The sequence below is a fragment of the Carettochelys insculpta genome, chromosome 10 (genome assembly GCF_033958435.1).
Source record: "Carettochelys insculpta isolate YL-2023 chromosome 10, ASM3395843v1, whole genome shotgun sequence".
NCBI classification, from domain to species: domain Eukaryota; kingdom Metazoa; phylum Chordata; order Testudines; family Carettochelyidae; genus Carettochelys; species Carettochelys insculpta.
Genome location: NC_134146.1, coordinates 30789285 through 30804712, shown reverse-complemented (window position 1 = coordinate 30804712; position 15428 = coordinate 30789285). Strand labels below are relative to the sequence as shown.

The 15428-nt window shown below is 41.0% G+C and overlaps 1 protein-coding gene across 1 annotated transcript in view; it reads right to left on the bottom strand.

The window, feature by feature from the left end:
- Positions 1 to 42: 42 nt before the first annotated feature.
- The window catches only part of GFM1 (G elongation factor mitochondrial 1), a 57857-nt gene continuing 42471 nt past the window's right edge, over positions 43 to 15428 (bottom strand). Inside the window, exons 15-18 of the mRNA XM_075004086.1 lie at positions 14546 to 14690; positions 10570 to 10730; positions 8077 to 8130; positions 43 to 4882 (exon numbers count right to left, since the gene is read on the bottom strand). Of these exons, the coding sequence (XP_074860187.1) occupies positions 4751 to 4882; positions 8077 to 8130; positions 10570 to 10730; positions 14546 to 14690 (492 nt within the window). The 3' untranslated portion in view covers positions 43 to 4750. The remainder of the gene's footprint in view (positions 4883 to 8076; positions 8131 to 10569; positions 10731 to 14545; positions 14691 to 15428) is intronic.

Here is a 15428-nt window from a genome sequence, read left to right as displayed (position 1 = left end):
GCCATTACAGGTTGCAGACCAGCCTAGGAAGCATTTTTGGAAAGAACACACATAGTTTTTCACTCAAAACTCCATGCCCTAAGCCATGTATTCTAGGTTTGGCGCAAGTGGAGTGTCCCTTCACCAGGGTTCTCTCTGGGTGGGGGTGGTTCAGGACCCAGGACAAATCAGCCACTCACCTGCCACCTCACCACTCACCTGTTGTCTGCTTCACCAAATTGCCTGCCTCTTCACATTTTATTGAAGTGCAGGGCCCAAGTGGTTGCTCCAATTTTCCATTCTTATTCTTAAATCTATACCAGTATCTCTGAGATTGCTTAATTACAAGGAAAACCAGCATTTTTACTTATAATAAGGTAAAGGAATACCTTGCAATGGATGACATATCTAACTTACCAGCTAAATTCTTCAAGTCAAATGTTTTAATCAGACTCAAACTAATGGGGATAATTTAAATTAACAATATTTCAATAAGAAAACTGAGATTCAACAACAGGTTTATTTTCAAAGCTTTGCCACTTTGTTAGAGCAGAAAGAACCAAAGCCTTCTTTCTCCCTCAGAGAACAGCTACCTCACAAACCCAGGAACAGCTGAAATTCAACTACTTGGTGATCATTCAACTACAGACTGTTCATTTATGGAAAGTGTAGTAGCACTGCCTCCTTTTCCATCCAAACTGAAATTGGTGATACATGCAAAGATAAAAGTGAACCATAAAAATTTCTGAACACACTAAAATTTACTCCTCAAACAGAGAACAAGGGAGTGCCCTGAATGGTCACCTAAACCCCTTATGTTATAGGTGGTGTTATCATGATACAAGTCCAATAAAACATCTGCAAGACCCAATCCTTGTTAGGTAATCTCTTGCCTTAAAAGAAACTTCCTCCAACAAGCAACCCAGAAATGTATAGGATTGACTCTTATTCACTCACACAAATTTATACTGGTATAATTCCACTGACTAGCATGGAGTTTCTCCAATTAACATAAATGTGAGATCAGAATTAGGGCCTAAATTCTACATGGGGGTTATTCCAAAGTCACTTTATTAAGCATCTGGTTTTCATTAGTTTTGTCAATAACCACATACAAACAAGTGACACTGTATCCTACTAAAGATATTTTTATCTGAATTCTGAAAGCAGTTAGACCTTTACATGGATACATCTGTTTCTATGAAAGATAAAGAGAGGACAAAATGAAGGCCACAAATATGTGGAAAATAAGTAACAGTTACCCAGTTTTTACTCTCTCAAATACACACCTTATAACCCTTATGAGGGGCTTTATCCATTTGTGGCAAAGGAAGATCCTATTAGAACATTTTACTTACTTAAAAAAGAATACAACATGGGGGGCACATGTCAAGGCCAAATCCAGTTCATCTCCTTCACAAGAGACCTCCAGCTTAGAATAGCTACATACATGAGCAGGGCAAGAAGAATTTGATCCCATGAGGTTGTGTGTTCATGGAGATAGATGCATCTATTTTGTCTATGTGCACCTGGCAAATCCTTGAAATCAGTGTTTCCAGTAATTATTTAAAAACACCCCCTCTTCTTTTTGTGAATGCTGAGGCAAAGCACATCACCAAATTCTTCAACTACTTCCTTATGTCCAAGTATCGGAGTGGTATCTGTGTTAGTCTGCATCTGCAAAAACAATGAGAAGTCCTGTGGCACCTTATAGACTAACAGATATTTTGGAGCATAAGCTTTCGTGGACAAAGACCTGCTTCATCAGATGCATCTGACATGTTCCCAAATATGTTAGTGCCACAGGAGTTCTAATTGTTTTTGCTTATGTCCATTAAACATTGGGTGGGGGGTGCTTGCCATATGCATACTCCCAGATTTTCCCCCAGGAGTATCCATAGGAGAGCAGCTCTGCCATAATCAGCAGTGGTGCCCGCATCGCATGATATACAGGGCATGACCAGTTCTCCCACCATCAGTTCCTTCTTGCAGCTAGCAACGCTACCTGGAATAATTATTGCTTTTATTAGTGTTGCTCAGGCTTTGTTGTACGAACTGCAGTTATTGTATCATGTAAAGAGACTACTTACTGTCAGTCAGGAACAATGGTCTACCAGAGTCTTCCCATCAAACTGCACACTGCAGCCATCTTGTTCCACCATCTAATCCACCATCAGACTGCCTTTACTCATGATATGACAGTCAAGTTCCTGAGAGGCCTCAAGAGGCTTTACCCACGGGTATGGGCCACTATCCTCCAGTGGGACCTTAACTTGGTCTTCTCCAGGTTTGCTGGCCCATCTTTCAACTACGAGCTGCAGCTCCCTTTCCTGCTTTTCTTGGAAAGTCGCTTTCCTGGTAGCAATGACTTTGGCAAAATGCGTCTCAGAGATTAAGGCCTCAACCTTGGAACGATTTTACGCTGTATTATAAAGACAAGGCCAGCTGCAGCACTACCCAAACTTCTTGACAAAGGTGCTATCTTCCTTTCATATGAACCAGGACATATTCCTACCTTATTTGCTCCATTATCTTTCCTGGCACAGAAATTAAGATGACTGGTTTGCAGTTTCTTGGGTTATTTTTATGTACCTTTTTATAGATGGACACTATAGTTGCCCTTTTCCAGTCTTCTGGAATCTCTCATGACTTTTCAAAGATGTTATATAATGGCTCAGAAATCTCCTTTCTCAGCTCCTTGAATATTCTAGGATGCATTTCATCAGGGCCTGGTGACCCGAAAATACCTAACTTTTCTAAGTAATTTTTAGCTTGGTCTTTTCCTATTTTAACTTCTAAATCCATCTCATTTCCACTAGCATTCACCATGTTAGGCATCTGGTCACAACCAACCTTCTTGACCATAACGGAGACAAATAAGTCAATAATCACCTCTGCCATTTCCACATTTTCTGTTATTGTTTCTCCCTCTTCATTGAGGAATGGCCTACCCTGTCCTTGGTCTTCCTTTTGCTTCTAATGTATTTATAGAATGTTTTTGTGTTACTCTTTATGTCTCTAGCTAGACTGAGCTCATTTTGTGCCTTCACCTTTCTAATTTTGCCCCTACATATTTGTGTTATTTTCTTATATTCATCCTTTATACTTGGACCTAGTTTCCACTTTTTATACATCTCCTTTTTGATATTTAGATAATTTAAGATCTGCTGGTTAAACCAAAATGGTCTCTTGACACACTTCCTAACATTCCTATGCAGCGGAAGTTTGCTCTTCCACCCTTAATAATGTCCTTTTGAAAAAGTGTGAACTGCCTTTAATTATTTTTCCTCTTACTCTTGCTTCCCATGGGACCCTACAGTGTTCCTGATGTTTTATTTTCCCAAACAGATGTACTGATATTTGAAATCCTCCATCTCCACCAAATCCTGTGCTTTGGATGATTTTGTTTCTTGTGTAAAAGAAACCTCATCCATCTCTTCTTGCTGGGTAGGTGGTCCGTAATAGACCCTTAGAATGCTACCAGCCTTGGTTTTTTACTCCTTTTAACCTAATCCAGAGACTCTCAACAAGAAATCTGTCTCCTATGTCTGTCGCAACCTCAGTCCAAGTGCATACATTTTTAACATATAAGGCAACACCTCCCCCCTTGTTTCCCTGCCTATCCTTCCTAAGCAAGCTGTACCCTTCTATACCAATATTCTAATCATATGTACTATCTCATCAAGTCTCTGCGATAACAATTATATCATAGGTGTGTTTATTTACTAGGACTTTAAGTTCTCCCTGCTCATTTACCATACTTCTTGCATTTGTATACAGACAACTTAGATACTGATTTGATTTTGCTGCCCTCCGCCCCCCAGTTCTGCTATGTCCCTCCTTTATGTCTGCTGTTATAGCCCATGTTCCCCCTTCCATTTCTGATCTGTCTCCCAGGTCTGTATGTTTTTCACTTACCTGAGGGCTTTGTTCACCTGCCCTTGTGTAACCTAGTTTAAACCCACTAGAAAGGGAGAGGATCTGGTACTGGGCAAGCAAATGAAACAGTAACTAAATCCATAATGCATGAAGGATATTTGCTTTAATTCTATTTAGAGTTGGCATAACCCTAAAGCCTGTGCAATTCTTTTCAAATTCACTGCAGTGGGCTCATCAGTCCTGAGCAGAGCTGTATGGGCAGCAACCACTGACAGAAATTTTGCTGGTTATTTACAAGTTGGGAAGATTTTTTTTTTTTTTTTTTTAAATCAGAGGGAAAAAATTTATAGCTATGTTTACTTTCTGAAATCACATATTGCTGGGAGGGACTTGCAAAAGCAAAGGGATTTGTTTGGAAATAGCCTTCAAGGGTAAATTTTCATTCTGTTGGATAAGAATTCATCCACCTGATGCCCATCGAGCTGTGTAAATGCAGTTCTCTGAATTGAGACTCTACACGATTCAAAACTGAGGAAAAACAGCTACAGTATCAGATTCTCTTAAGTAACAAAATTAAATTGCCATATTTTAATACAAGCCCTTTAAAACAAAAACTTCAAAGACAAATTTTTTATTATTATTATTATTACTACACTTTTTTTCCCCCCGCTAATGAATGGAATTTGTATGTGACTATTTCAGTCACCATTGCCAGGTAACTTTTGAACGTATTATAAAGTAAGGAGCTGTTAATGAAGATTAGATCCTGATACAGTCTGAATTCATCCATTCTCTCTGAATGTGTTGAGTTACAGATTATGGAAATTTGTAGGTGAAAGAGTTTGTCAAAAAATTGTGAAAAATTGTTAATTAATACTCAGGAAGAGGTAAGTCAGCTCTTGGCTTTGCCCTTTTTCACTGGAAGTTGTCCTGTTGCTTCTAGGTATTTGTGAATTAGTTCTTCTTGAACACTAGGTACACATGGCTGGTATCTATTGTATTCCATTGTATATTCACCCTTTCCCTGAAGGGAGGAAAAAAATTCAAGTTAGGGACACTAAACACAAACATACAAGGCAGTCAGATTGCAGAGATCTCTGCAAAGCAGTATGCAGGAATAATCGCCTGCATAGCAGGGAAAGCCACACAAGCGAACATACACAGTGAAAGCTTTGTTATCCAGCACTCTGCTAACTGGAAAGCTTTGTTAACCGGCTTTGCCCCCCCAACCTCACATGCCTGTCCCCTTCCCAACCAACTGGGCATTACCTGGGACTGACCATGGCAGTGACAGCAGTGGCAGAGGGTTGCCTCCCCTCACCCATCCTCTCCGCACTCACTAAAAGAGCGGCAACCGGATCTGCACCACTGCACTCTCCTGGGCCACTGAGCCGTACTTCTCCGCAGGTGGCAGGGAGCGGAGGCCACTTCCTGCTGCTGTGGGGAGGTGGGGCTCAGCAGACCAGGAGGACGCAGTGGAGTGTAGCAGGCCGCCACTAACACCGCCTGCATGGTGAGTGCAGGAGTGTGGGGGTGAAAGGAGGAGATCCCCTGCTTCTGCCCACCACCATGTCCACCCCACCTCCCATCCATAGGATGGCTGAGGCAGATGCCACGGGGGACCTAAGCACAGGGTTCGAAATGGCCACTCCAGTTCATCCTACGGATGGGACAACAGTGCAGGGGCAGAGCAATAAGCTTCCAGCACATTTAATTAACCAGCAATCCCCACTCCCCATGTGTGCCGCCTAACAAATATATCATGTACTAATGCAAGACCAGATGTATTTCACATACAGAATATTTTTCTCAGGAAGGAACAGCAGCAAATAGCAAACCATCTTTGGGTTATAATTTTGCTGCTTTTTTTTAAAAAAAAAAGATTCTTATGTTAACTATAACCCACTCCAGACCTCACCAGTAGAAGTACCTGCATGTGAGACTGAATGTTGAAGTTGCTATTTCTGAGTGATTTCTCTACAGGCATGCAGATCAATAAAGCATCTGGCAGCGTGACCCTAACCCTGATGACTTGTGTTCAAGTCTGCGGGCCACTTATTGTCCACCTATTCTATGCCCGAGTGAGAGCTACTCTTCTTAAATTCATGTTTTATCACTTAAGATTAAAGAGCAGCTCTCCCCACCCCAAAGCATGTGAAAATCATTAGTCTGAAATGATATAGCAAATATTTAGGAGGTATCAGAATTTAGAGTCTCATTTTCAGAGCATCAATATTACCTGTCTTTTGGAGAAGATGAAAGTGAAACTCCACCCATATATAAACACATCTTACATACAATAAAATATGAGGAAGTGGGTTTTACCTATGAAAGCTCATGACCTAATAACTTTTAGTCTCCAAGGTGCTACTTGTTATTGGTAACAGGACTACTTGTTGTTGGTAAAATATGGAGAAATTCTCCTGTTAGACATATCTTCTTGCTTACCACCAAACATGCATTTATACAGCAACGCCTAGTGGTGGCAATGATTCCAACTGTGTAGACAATGTGCGTTTTTGCACAATGTATCAGTACCTCAGGATTCAAAAGAAGCAGTATTATCCCCCTCAGTTCTCACTCGCCTTGTCCTGACCACTATCTCCCTCTCCATTTCCCATGTTCCCCCTTCCAGATGCCCTGCAACCTCAGCACAGAGTGGAACTGCCCAAGGAGCAGTACTCTTTTAGCTCTATTTAAAAAAACTGGCCCATGTTTTAGCACTTCCAGAGTAAGCATGGACTTATGCACATGCATAAATTTCTGTCGCTTCAGTGAAACAAAGATACTTTCTTGAACCAGGGCTACACAGAATTTCATTGGGAGAAAAAAAAACGGCAGTATTATTCAAATTTCAGTTCTCTTGACACTGTTCAATTAACTGAATGCAGAATATTTTAAACACATCTTTCTAAAGTAAAAAAAAGTGCTGTTCAGGTAGATTGTACAGACTATATTGATTTGATTCCCTCAGTATTCTGAGGTATCCCTATCAGACTCTTTTCCACAAAGGAGGCATTGCCTGTACTTTTACCGTATATTGTAATCAACTAAAAACAATGGACCAGAGTCTTAGCTGGTATAAATTAGCACAGCTCCACTGACTTCAAAAATAACTGTGTTGTTGTTACATCATCTTAAGATCTGTCCCTTTATTTCAACAAACCAATTTTTTTTGGAGAAAGTTTTATCTCCTAAAATGCCAAGAATATGCAGTTTGAAGATCAGCGAATTTGTTAACATTTAAAGTTTCCAAAATCATTAATTATTGTTGTTAAAAAAACATGATGCTACAGGAAGTTTACATATAATGAAATTCTGGCAGTAACTTACTGGTCTTGGATGATAATTTTAAGGACAAATGCATTATAGGAAGATCTAGTCTTTCACTTCCTTTCTAAACGTCTCACAAAAGCAAAGTTCATTGACTTATTACTCCTATTAAATTAGTGACATACAATTGCCAGCAGGATGTACTGTTTGGTGTGGAAAATGCAATCAACCCAGACAGAAGACCCCCATAGAAGACCTGGCCTCAGCTGAATTTGGAGCCCATGTCCAGAATGGAGTCAAGATAGATTGATATGACAGGAAACAGTATACGTGATGTGCAACATGCCAAAATACTGGCTATTTATATGGCTAACCCATTCCCCTTGTAATCTGATATGACATAGTGCTATTACTTCCATCTCTCTTTCCATGAATGAAACTCCCACTAAGTTTATTCTCCTATGGCTCTACCTGTCTTTAATTCTACTGGTGGTTCCTTCTCTATTGCCCCAAAGTGCATCAATAATAATAAAAACCCCAACTACACCACCAAAATGTGCAGGTGCTCAACTTGGTTAGCTGTAGATTACTTTGACATAACCCACACCTTTTGTTATACCACCCCCTCTCTACCAATTATTCTTTTCAGTCACAACTGTCATGCCTAATATTAAATCATAAATAAGTCATCACATTCATCTCTGTCCCATTTTTGTTCTAGTGTCTAACATCAGTACAGATTCCAACCGCTGCAGAAATTAATGAAGTTGAGTACTCTTGAACAAATCACATTCGCCACGTACATGTTTATACTGACTCTACACCCTATTTGGATTCTCTTTTCTGTTGTTGCTGCCACTATTGTGACCCACTGATAAGCATGTGCTCATATGCCTATATCTGTAAATCCAGTATACATCAACAAAAAGAATCCAGCTGACTTACCTCTGTGGCAGATCTCAATTCTGTGGCATATCCAAACATATTATTCAGTGGCACCTGAAATCCAATTTAAATTGCATTAAAAATCCTACTCCTATAAAAGCAAAGCATTTTTCAATGTAATTTTGAATTAAAGGCTCCATTCTCCCAGTCTTTACTATGATGTCCATAGAGCCAGCTGGTAACACTTTAAAAATAGAGTATTGATTTTATTATATGCTTTTAAGTGGGGTTTATTTCAAAGCATTAATTTCCATTATGTTCTGCAAGTAAACAAGGACATTCTCAGTTCAAGGACATCTCATCTTGCTTAATGGCACAACCTCAGTACTCTGCAGTATTAGACAAGAGGTGCTACTTGGAAATATGTAAGGGCTGCATGTCTACGTTCCCTCTAAACTGTGTAGCCAACAAGCCCCATGCAGGGGCTGAGGGCTGCTGTGCAGAGCTCTACCCCTGCCACACCACAGAGAACTGAGTGAGTGAGTGAGTGAGTCAGCCAGCCAGCCTCAGCATACAGCTGCAACAGCCAGGGAAGAGGTGTACTCCTCAGGCCCCAGCATGGAGTAATTGTGGCAGTGGAAGAAGTGCCTTTCCCTGCCAGCCCTATCACGGAGCTGCCATGGAGGGGCCTTTCTTCTCCAGCTGCAGCAGCTCTGTGCTGGGATGAAAGGATCACACCTCTTCCCTGGCTCCCATCCAGGATAGCCTGCAACTACCACAGGTGGGGGGCAGACACCCCTACCCTGGCTGTGCCCACTGCAGCTACAGTGTCCAACTACAAAGGGGCATCTCTTACCTGGACCCATGCTGCTGTGGTGAGAGGTATCAGAGGGATTAGTCTGTATGTACAAAAGCAACTAGAAGTCCTGTTGCACCGTATAAACTAACAGATGTTTTGGAGCATAAGCTTTCATGGGCAAAGACCTGCTTCATCAGATGCACGCAGTGCATGAGAGTTGTGGGGTAGTCCTCTCTCCTTGGACTAGCCTGAACACCGAATCCCTCACCTGTGGTCCCATCCCAGGGCCCTCACTCCACACCTCAATCTCTGCTTGAGCCCTGAACTCCCCTCACCTCAGTCCAATCCTTTGACTTCACCCCGTCATACGTTATCTGTGTGAGGACTGACTTTTGTTATGTGAGACACCATCTCCATATTAATGAATGTAATGAAAATCATTCCAGAAAAGGGACATACATTAGAAGGAATACTTCTGCAGTACACTGAACCACAATTTGTGAAACAGCACTGAAAAGGTTGGTCCTTGGCTGCACCTGCATTTAACTCATGTTCAGCAGTGATTCAATAACGAACTTTACTGGCACCCACTATCAGCAATGGATTTTTTCCTCATGATGAAAAAAACTATAGATGAAGATAAATTCCTAGCACAATGGTTTAAAAATGTTTTTTGGTCTGAAAATTAATGTCAGACAGATATGGAGTTGTGCTGAGGTATTTTAGCTTCCTACAGTGGGTCAGAAATATATTTAACCAGAATTACCAGGACAATTAACTCTAAAAAGGGACACAAATCTGCTTGAAAAAGATCTTGCCTGCAAATTTACTTGTTACACTACAGGGTTCTTTAACTGGAAGAAGTTAGAGGGAAAAATATTTCTTCTGCTTTTTAAGTAGTTTACTTTGTGCTTCTTCCAGGATTTTGAATATATCTGGTTTCACTGCTTCCACTGTATACTGAGTTGGTCAGACTCTCTTCCTTTGTAAACTACAGAGAAGCAAAGTCCTTTAAAATATTAAAAAAAGACATGAAGAAATATTATTTAGAGCAGGGGTGGGGAACCTCTGGCATACTGGCTATATGCAGTTCATCTGGCTTAGCTGCCCGCCATACAGTTTGTTTACCTGAACACCTGCAGGCATAGTGGCTCACAGCTCCTGTTGTCTGCGGTTTGCCATTCCTGGCCAATGGGAGCTGTGGGAAGCAATGGTCTTGCCTGAGTTGCTTCTCACGGCTCCTATTGACAAACTTATTAGTTTTAAATCAGTGAAGGGCTTTCCATCCATCTCTCCCAATACATAAAGCAGGGGAAGTATCAAAACCCTGTTTTTAGGATGGGACTGCTGGGCATAAAGAGTTACCAAAGCTCATATAATGGCAGAGCAGATATCAGAACTCAGGTCTCCCAAGTCCTGGCATAGTATCTATCCACTGCATGAAACTGCTTTGCTAAAATAGCAAAGACTTAGGAGAAACTTAATAGCACTGTTTTATATATTACTATACAAAGGAATTTAACTTCTTCCATCAGGTCACACTCATCCCACAGATAGGATTTACTTACCAGATTAATATGGTCAAATTTGGAGCTAAGAAAAAGCAATCATTGACTTAGTAACGCAGGGGAGGAAACAAATTATTTCTAATCATAGCATAATTGCCTATAACTTAAAATAAAGCTCCTTGAATGTCAGTTTTAGGTCTGTTGCTGAAAGGGGAAACAGGCTTAGGTACATTAAACAGCACATACATCAGCATACAGAACGAAATAGCCTTCTACGCCATCTTGTCCCGTGATCACTCCATGACGACGATTAACTCCAGCAACCACAGGTCCCTGGAATTCATTTGGTGCTACAATTTCCACAGACATAATGGGTTCAAGTACACAAATAGTTGCATTTTCCATAGCTAAAAAGGAAGATGAAATAGAATAGTTATATCCGTATGCTTCATCTCATCCATGCACATCACACTTTCTTCAAAAATTATCTAAGGATTGTTAAAATTCTATTCAACCACTAGTTCACAGGACCTGATCCAAAGCCAGCTGAACTCAATGGAAGTTTTTCCACGGACTTCAAAGTGCTTAGGATAAGGCCAAAAGTGACAAACAAGTATGTTTATTTCCCATCATGACCATAAAGGGTGAGAAAACAAATGTTGCGCCTGGGCTTGAAGATTTCCATGGTAGTTTTGAAAGACTGTATTCAGCTAAAAGTTACGCTTGTGCTTAGACCATTACAGGAACTAGTGGAGAATCCTGGCTGTGATTATTTAATATTCCTGATATTCTGACACCACAATAATGCCAAGAGTTTTCATTAAAAATATTCAGTGTTTCCTAATTACTGTAGAAGCAACATGATGCAAATGCCTTGACTTCTAACCTCCCCTCAGTGAGTATGTGCACTCTTTATATATCATAGATTTTAAGACCAAAAGAGATCACTATGATAGTATATTCTAATGATGTCAAAGCTTTTCCTCTCACAACTCCTCTTACTAGCAATGAACTATGCCTACGTTCCCCAGGGGAACAGCTGCAGGGATGGAGCCCAGGGTAATGCAATAGCTACGGCCAGGTATGCCACAGCCTACAACTGCAGCCATGGCTGCGGGACAAGCTGTGGCCCAAGGCCAGCAGTGGGACAGGAGACTGCAGCCAGGAGTCAAGCTATGGCTGGCACCAGAAGCCAAGCTCTGGCTGGGACTGGCATCAGACCTGGGGTCACATCTGTAATTGGGGGTGTGTCTGGGGAGGTCTGAGGATTGTGGGCAGAACAGGGCTGGGCAGCACTCCTTCCCCATCCCCTGTGAGGGCCAGCTCAGCTCCATGCCCCTCCCCTACATTTTTTCATGCCTCCCACAGGGCTTAAGGACCACCGATCCACTCAGCATAATACAGCCCACAGGACCTCCAGCATAATACGGGCCACAAAATCTTACCCAGTTATTACTGCATCACACTAACAACTTCTTTTTGAACTACAAAACATGTTTTAGTCTCAAAATACTTGAATTAGGGCTTGAGTGCCACCTGAGATTTCCTACTTCTAAAATAAGCATTAAGTGACTAAGGGCATCTATTCTTTATAGCGTATGTCCTGTGACTCATGCCTTCTTTCAAACGACAGCTGTATCTACATCTAAATCAGCCTTACATGACTCTTTACTTGAAAAATAGTAACAGAACTCTGAAAAGACAGACATCAGTTCCAGACGCAAGCAGAATATTAAAACTTCAGAGAGCACAACATAATTTCTTATGATTCAGTGCACACTAGAGACCCATAATAGGAATTTCTTGAAAAATACAGTAAACCCTCACTTTAATGCGAGTCGAGTACTACTCAAAATCCCACTCCCCCGAGCCCCAAGTGGCCCTGGTTCAAGCCCCACCCACCCATCCATTAGCCGCATGTGGCTTCAGCTCACCCCCATCTCCAGCTCACCACCCCTCATGTGCGGCTCACACCCCCAACCCCAGTTCAACCCACCCCCACGCAGCCCCAGTTCAACCCACCACCACCACCTGCCCCCCCGCCTCAGCTCAACTCCCGAGCAGGGCTCCGGTTCACGACCCCCACTCATGACTCCAGCTCAATGCCCTTCCTCCCTCCCCCCCAGTTCAACCGCTCCCTCCTGTGTGTGGCTCTGGCTCAACTCCATCTCCCACAGCTCTAACCCACTCCAGGCTGAACCCTCCCCAACTGCTCCCTCCAGGACTTACCTTTCGAAAGGAGCTCCAGGTGCTCCTACTGCTTCCCTGGCTGCAGAATGTTTGTTCTACCAGGGAAAAAAAGTTGTCCCCCAGACTTATGCGAAATTAGAGTTATGTGAGGGTGCATGGGAATGCAACCCTCAGTAAATCGAGGCGTTACTGCATTGCTAATAAGTGAATGCCTTGAAGACACAGGAATATTCTCCAGAGTCTCTACACACTATGACTAACTTTCACTATAGGGGAAGATTATTAGAAAAAGTTAATATAGGTTCAATGGTAAGGATCATCTCCTATGAGCATTTAATTTGGAGTATTTTGCTGAATGGACATCAAGAGTATAGAAAGAGGAATGATTTCTTCAGGACGCATTCTCGTCTAAAAACCTGAATTTACTTTAAGCTCAGTGAAATACCATCTCAGATTTTCTTAAAAAAATTACTTCCTTTTATCTTTATAAATTAGTAACTCCCTATATAGGTCTGACACATAGATCACACTTCCTAAATTTTACTTAGATGAGGCTTCTATTTGCTATTTCAGCTCGACAGATTCAGAAAAGATCCGCCATCATCATTTAGAAATTCTTCAACAAATATTTGAAACTGTTGATTTTAGTGATGGGAAAGTAGTATGATCACAATTTGGACTCTAAGAAGCAGAAACGTAAGCCCATCTTAAAAGACATCATTGTAGAAATAGATGTTGTATTTGGCTTTGAACTTAAATGCAGCCAATTACAAATACTTGGAATTTGCAATCAGAACAGACTCCTACAACAAGAGCTTGTCTACACTTGCTCCCAGCTTAGAAGGGGGCATGTTAACCAGGGCGACGGGAGATTACTAATGAAGTGCTGCAGTGAATACACAGCACTTAATTAGGCTAATTCTCCCCCGTGGCAACTTCAAAGCTTCACACTTCAAAGTCCAAGCATTTTGAGGAGTAAAGGCACTTCAAAGTAGCGTGGGCACTTCAAAGTGCTGTGGCTACACGCATGCTGGCACTTCAAAGGTTGAAGCTTCGAAGTTACCGCGGGGGAGAATTAGCCTAATTATGTGCTGCGCATGCACTGTAGCACTTAATTAGAAATCTCCCATCGCCCTGGTTAACATCCCCCTTCGAAGTTGGGGGCAAGTGTAGAGCCAACTCAAGTGTTTTTTTTAATTCTGCAGAGTTCTCATACCTTCTAATCCACTTGCTATTTAGAATCAAGAGCTTCTCAGTAGGATTGGAAGACCAACTCCTTGAAGATCCTTTGCTGATTTTAGAAAAATTGCTAATCCCCTACCTTAGCTGGTATGTCATCTGCATTCACTAATCTGTAACATTTATACATGAGATATGTTTACCATTAAAATATTGGCATATACATTCTGTACAGCTTAATATTTGTTAGTGCTGAATATAAGCCCATATGGAGACATTCAGGGAGAATGAATTAGGATGTAAATACAAAAATATTGGGCCAAATTTTAATTTCACTTCCACTATTTAAATAAAATTAGAATCTGGCCCACTGTTCAGCTAGAAGCTTCTGAGTATTCTAGTCTTCAATTCTGTGACTCATTCTGATAAAGCCTAGCAGTGTTGTCATTAGAAGTATCAATTTTTATATCATTAAAAGAACCAATGTTCTACTGTAGTAGCTACCTACTCTGCATTCCTTTCCAGAAGAAACTGTTGAAACATCATTACTTTTACAGGGTGATTAGGGAAGGGGTGGTACCCACAAAGATCTATATAGAAAGGGTCCGTTGTCTCCTTCTTATAGCTTCAGCGGTGAAGTCACGTTACTCAGAATTATTGTTTGGAATTTCTACAAATCACATATGCTGCTCAACAAAGATTACATTTGGCTGACTGCCTCAAATGGGAAATGTGTATAAATGGGCAAGTAACCAAGCAATGATTATAAAAATAAAATCAATAGCTTAATTTGGTTTGAACGAAGATTCAATCATCAACATGTAAAATAGCATATCTTCCAACTAACTGATACCTTGTTTGAGTGCCCCTTCGCCTGCTCGTATGAAAGAGAATTCATTAGAATCCACAATATGATGTGCACCATCTTCTAGGACAAACCGGACTCCAGAAATCTTGTGACCTGTCAGAGGACCCTTTTCACACGCTTCACGGAAACCCTGTCGAGAAGTATATCTAAGTTAACAATTTTCATCTCAAAACACAGCTTTAAAAAGGATAGTGTTAATGGCACCGTGTAAGGAATAGTAAACTGCCTCCCATGATTAAGCAGTCTCTTGATAACAGAAAGCAGGCTTCACAGCATGCATAATCCTGAACTAGGAATTCTAGTCCTATTGAAAAAAAGAAAAACTAGATCCAAAAAACCAAAACATAGTAAAGCAAAGAATGTATCTCCCCCAGAAGAGTTTGAAGGTTTTTTACTGGTATAGTCTTAAGACTTTGGTTTGCTGTCACTTTGGAATAGGACTCAGATGAGGAATTCAGAGCAAGTTTTCTGTTAAAAAAATCCATTTGGATTTTTGTAAGATTGTCCACAATTACAGTATGTTAAGTAGCACCCTGAATAGAATCAGAATGTCTTGACCGAGTGCACTACCAATATAGAGTCACCTTCATTTTTGTTAGCGTATTATTTTTTCTAGACAGTGGTTGGCCAAAATCCTTCTTTTGCTGTATGAGTGAAGTTAAACGTGCTAAACAGAAGTGCCTGAGCATGAACCTCTCTTTGCATAATTAATAAGGGATTCAAAAACACACAACACTTCAGAGTGCTCTGAAGATATTGCCATTAACACGCTAATAGTAAAAGTTATATGTACTAAGCTACGTAGCCACATAAAAGTAGATTCACACAGCTGATGAATGAGAAATTTAGGAAATTATTCCAGAAATCT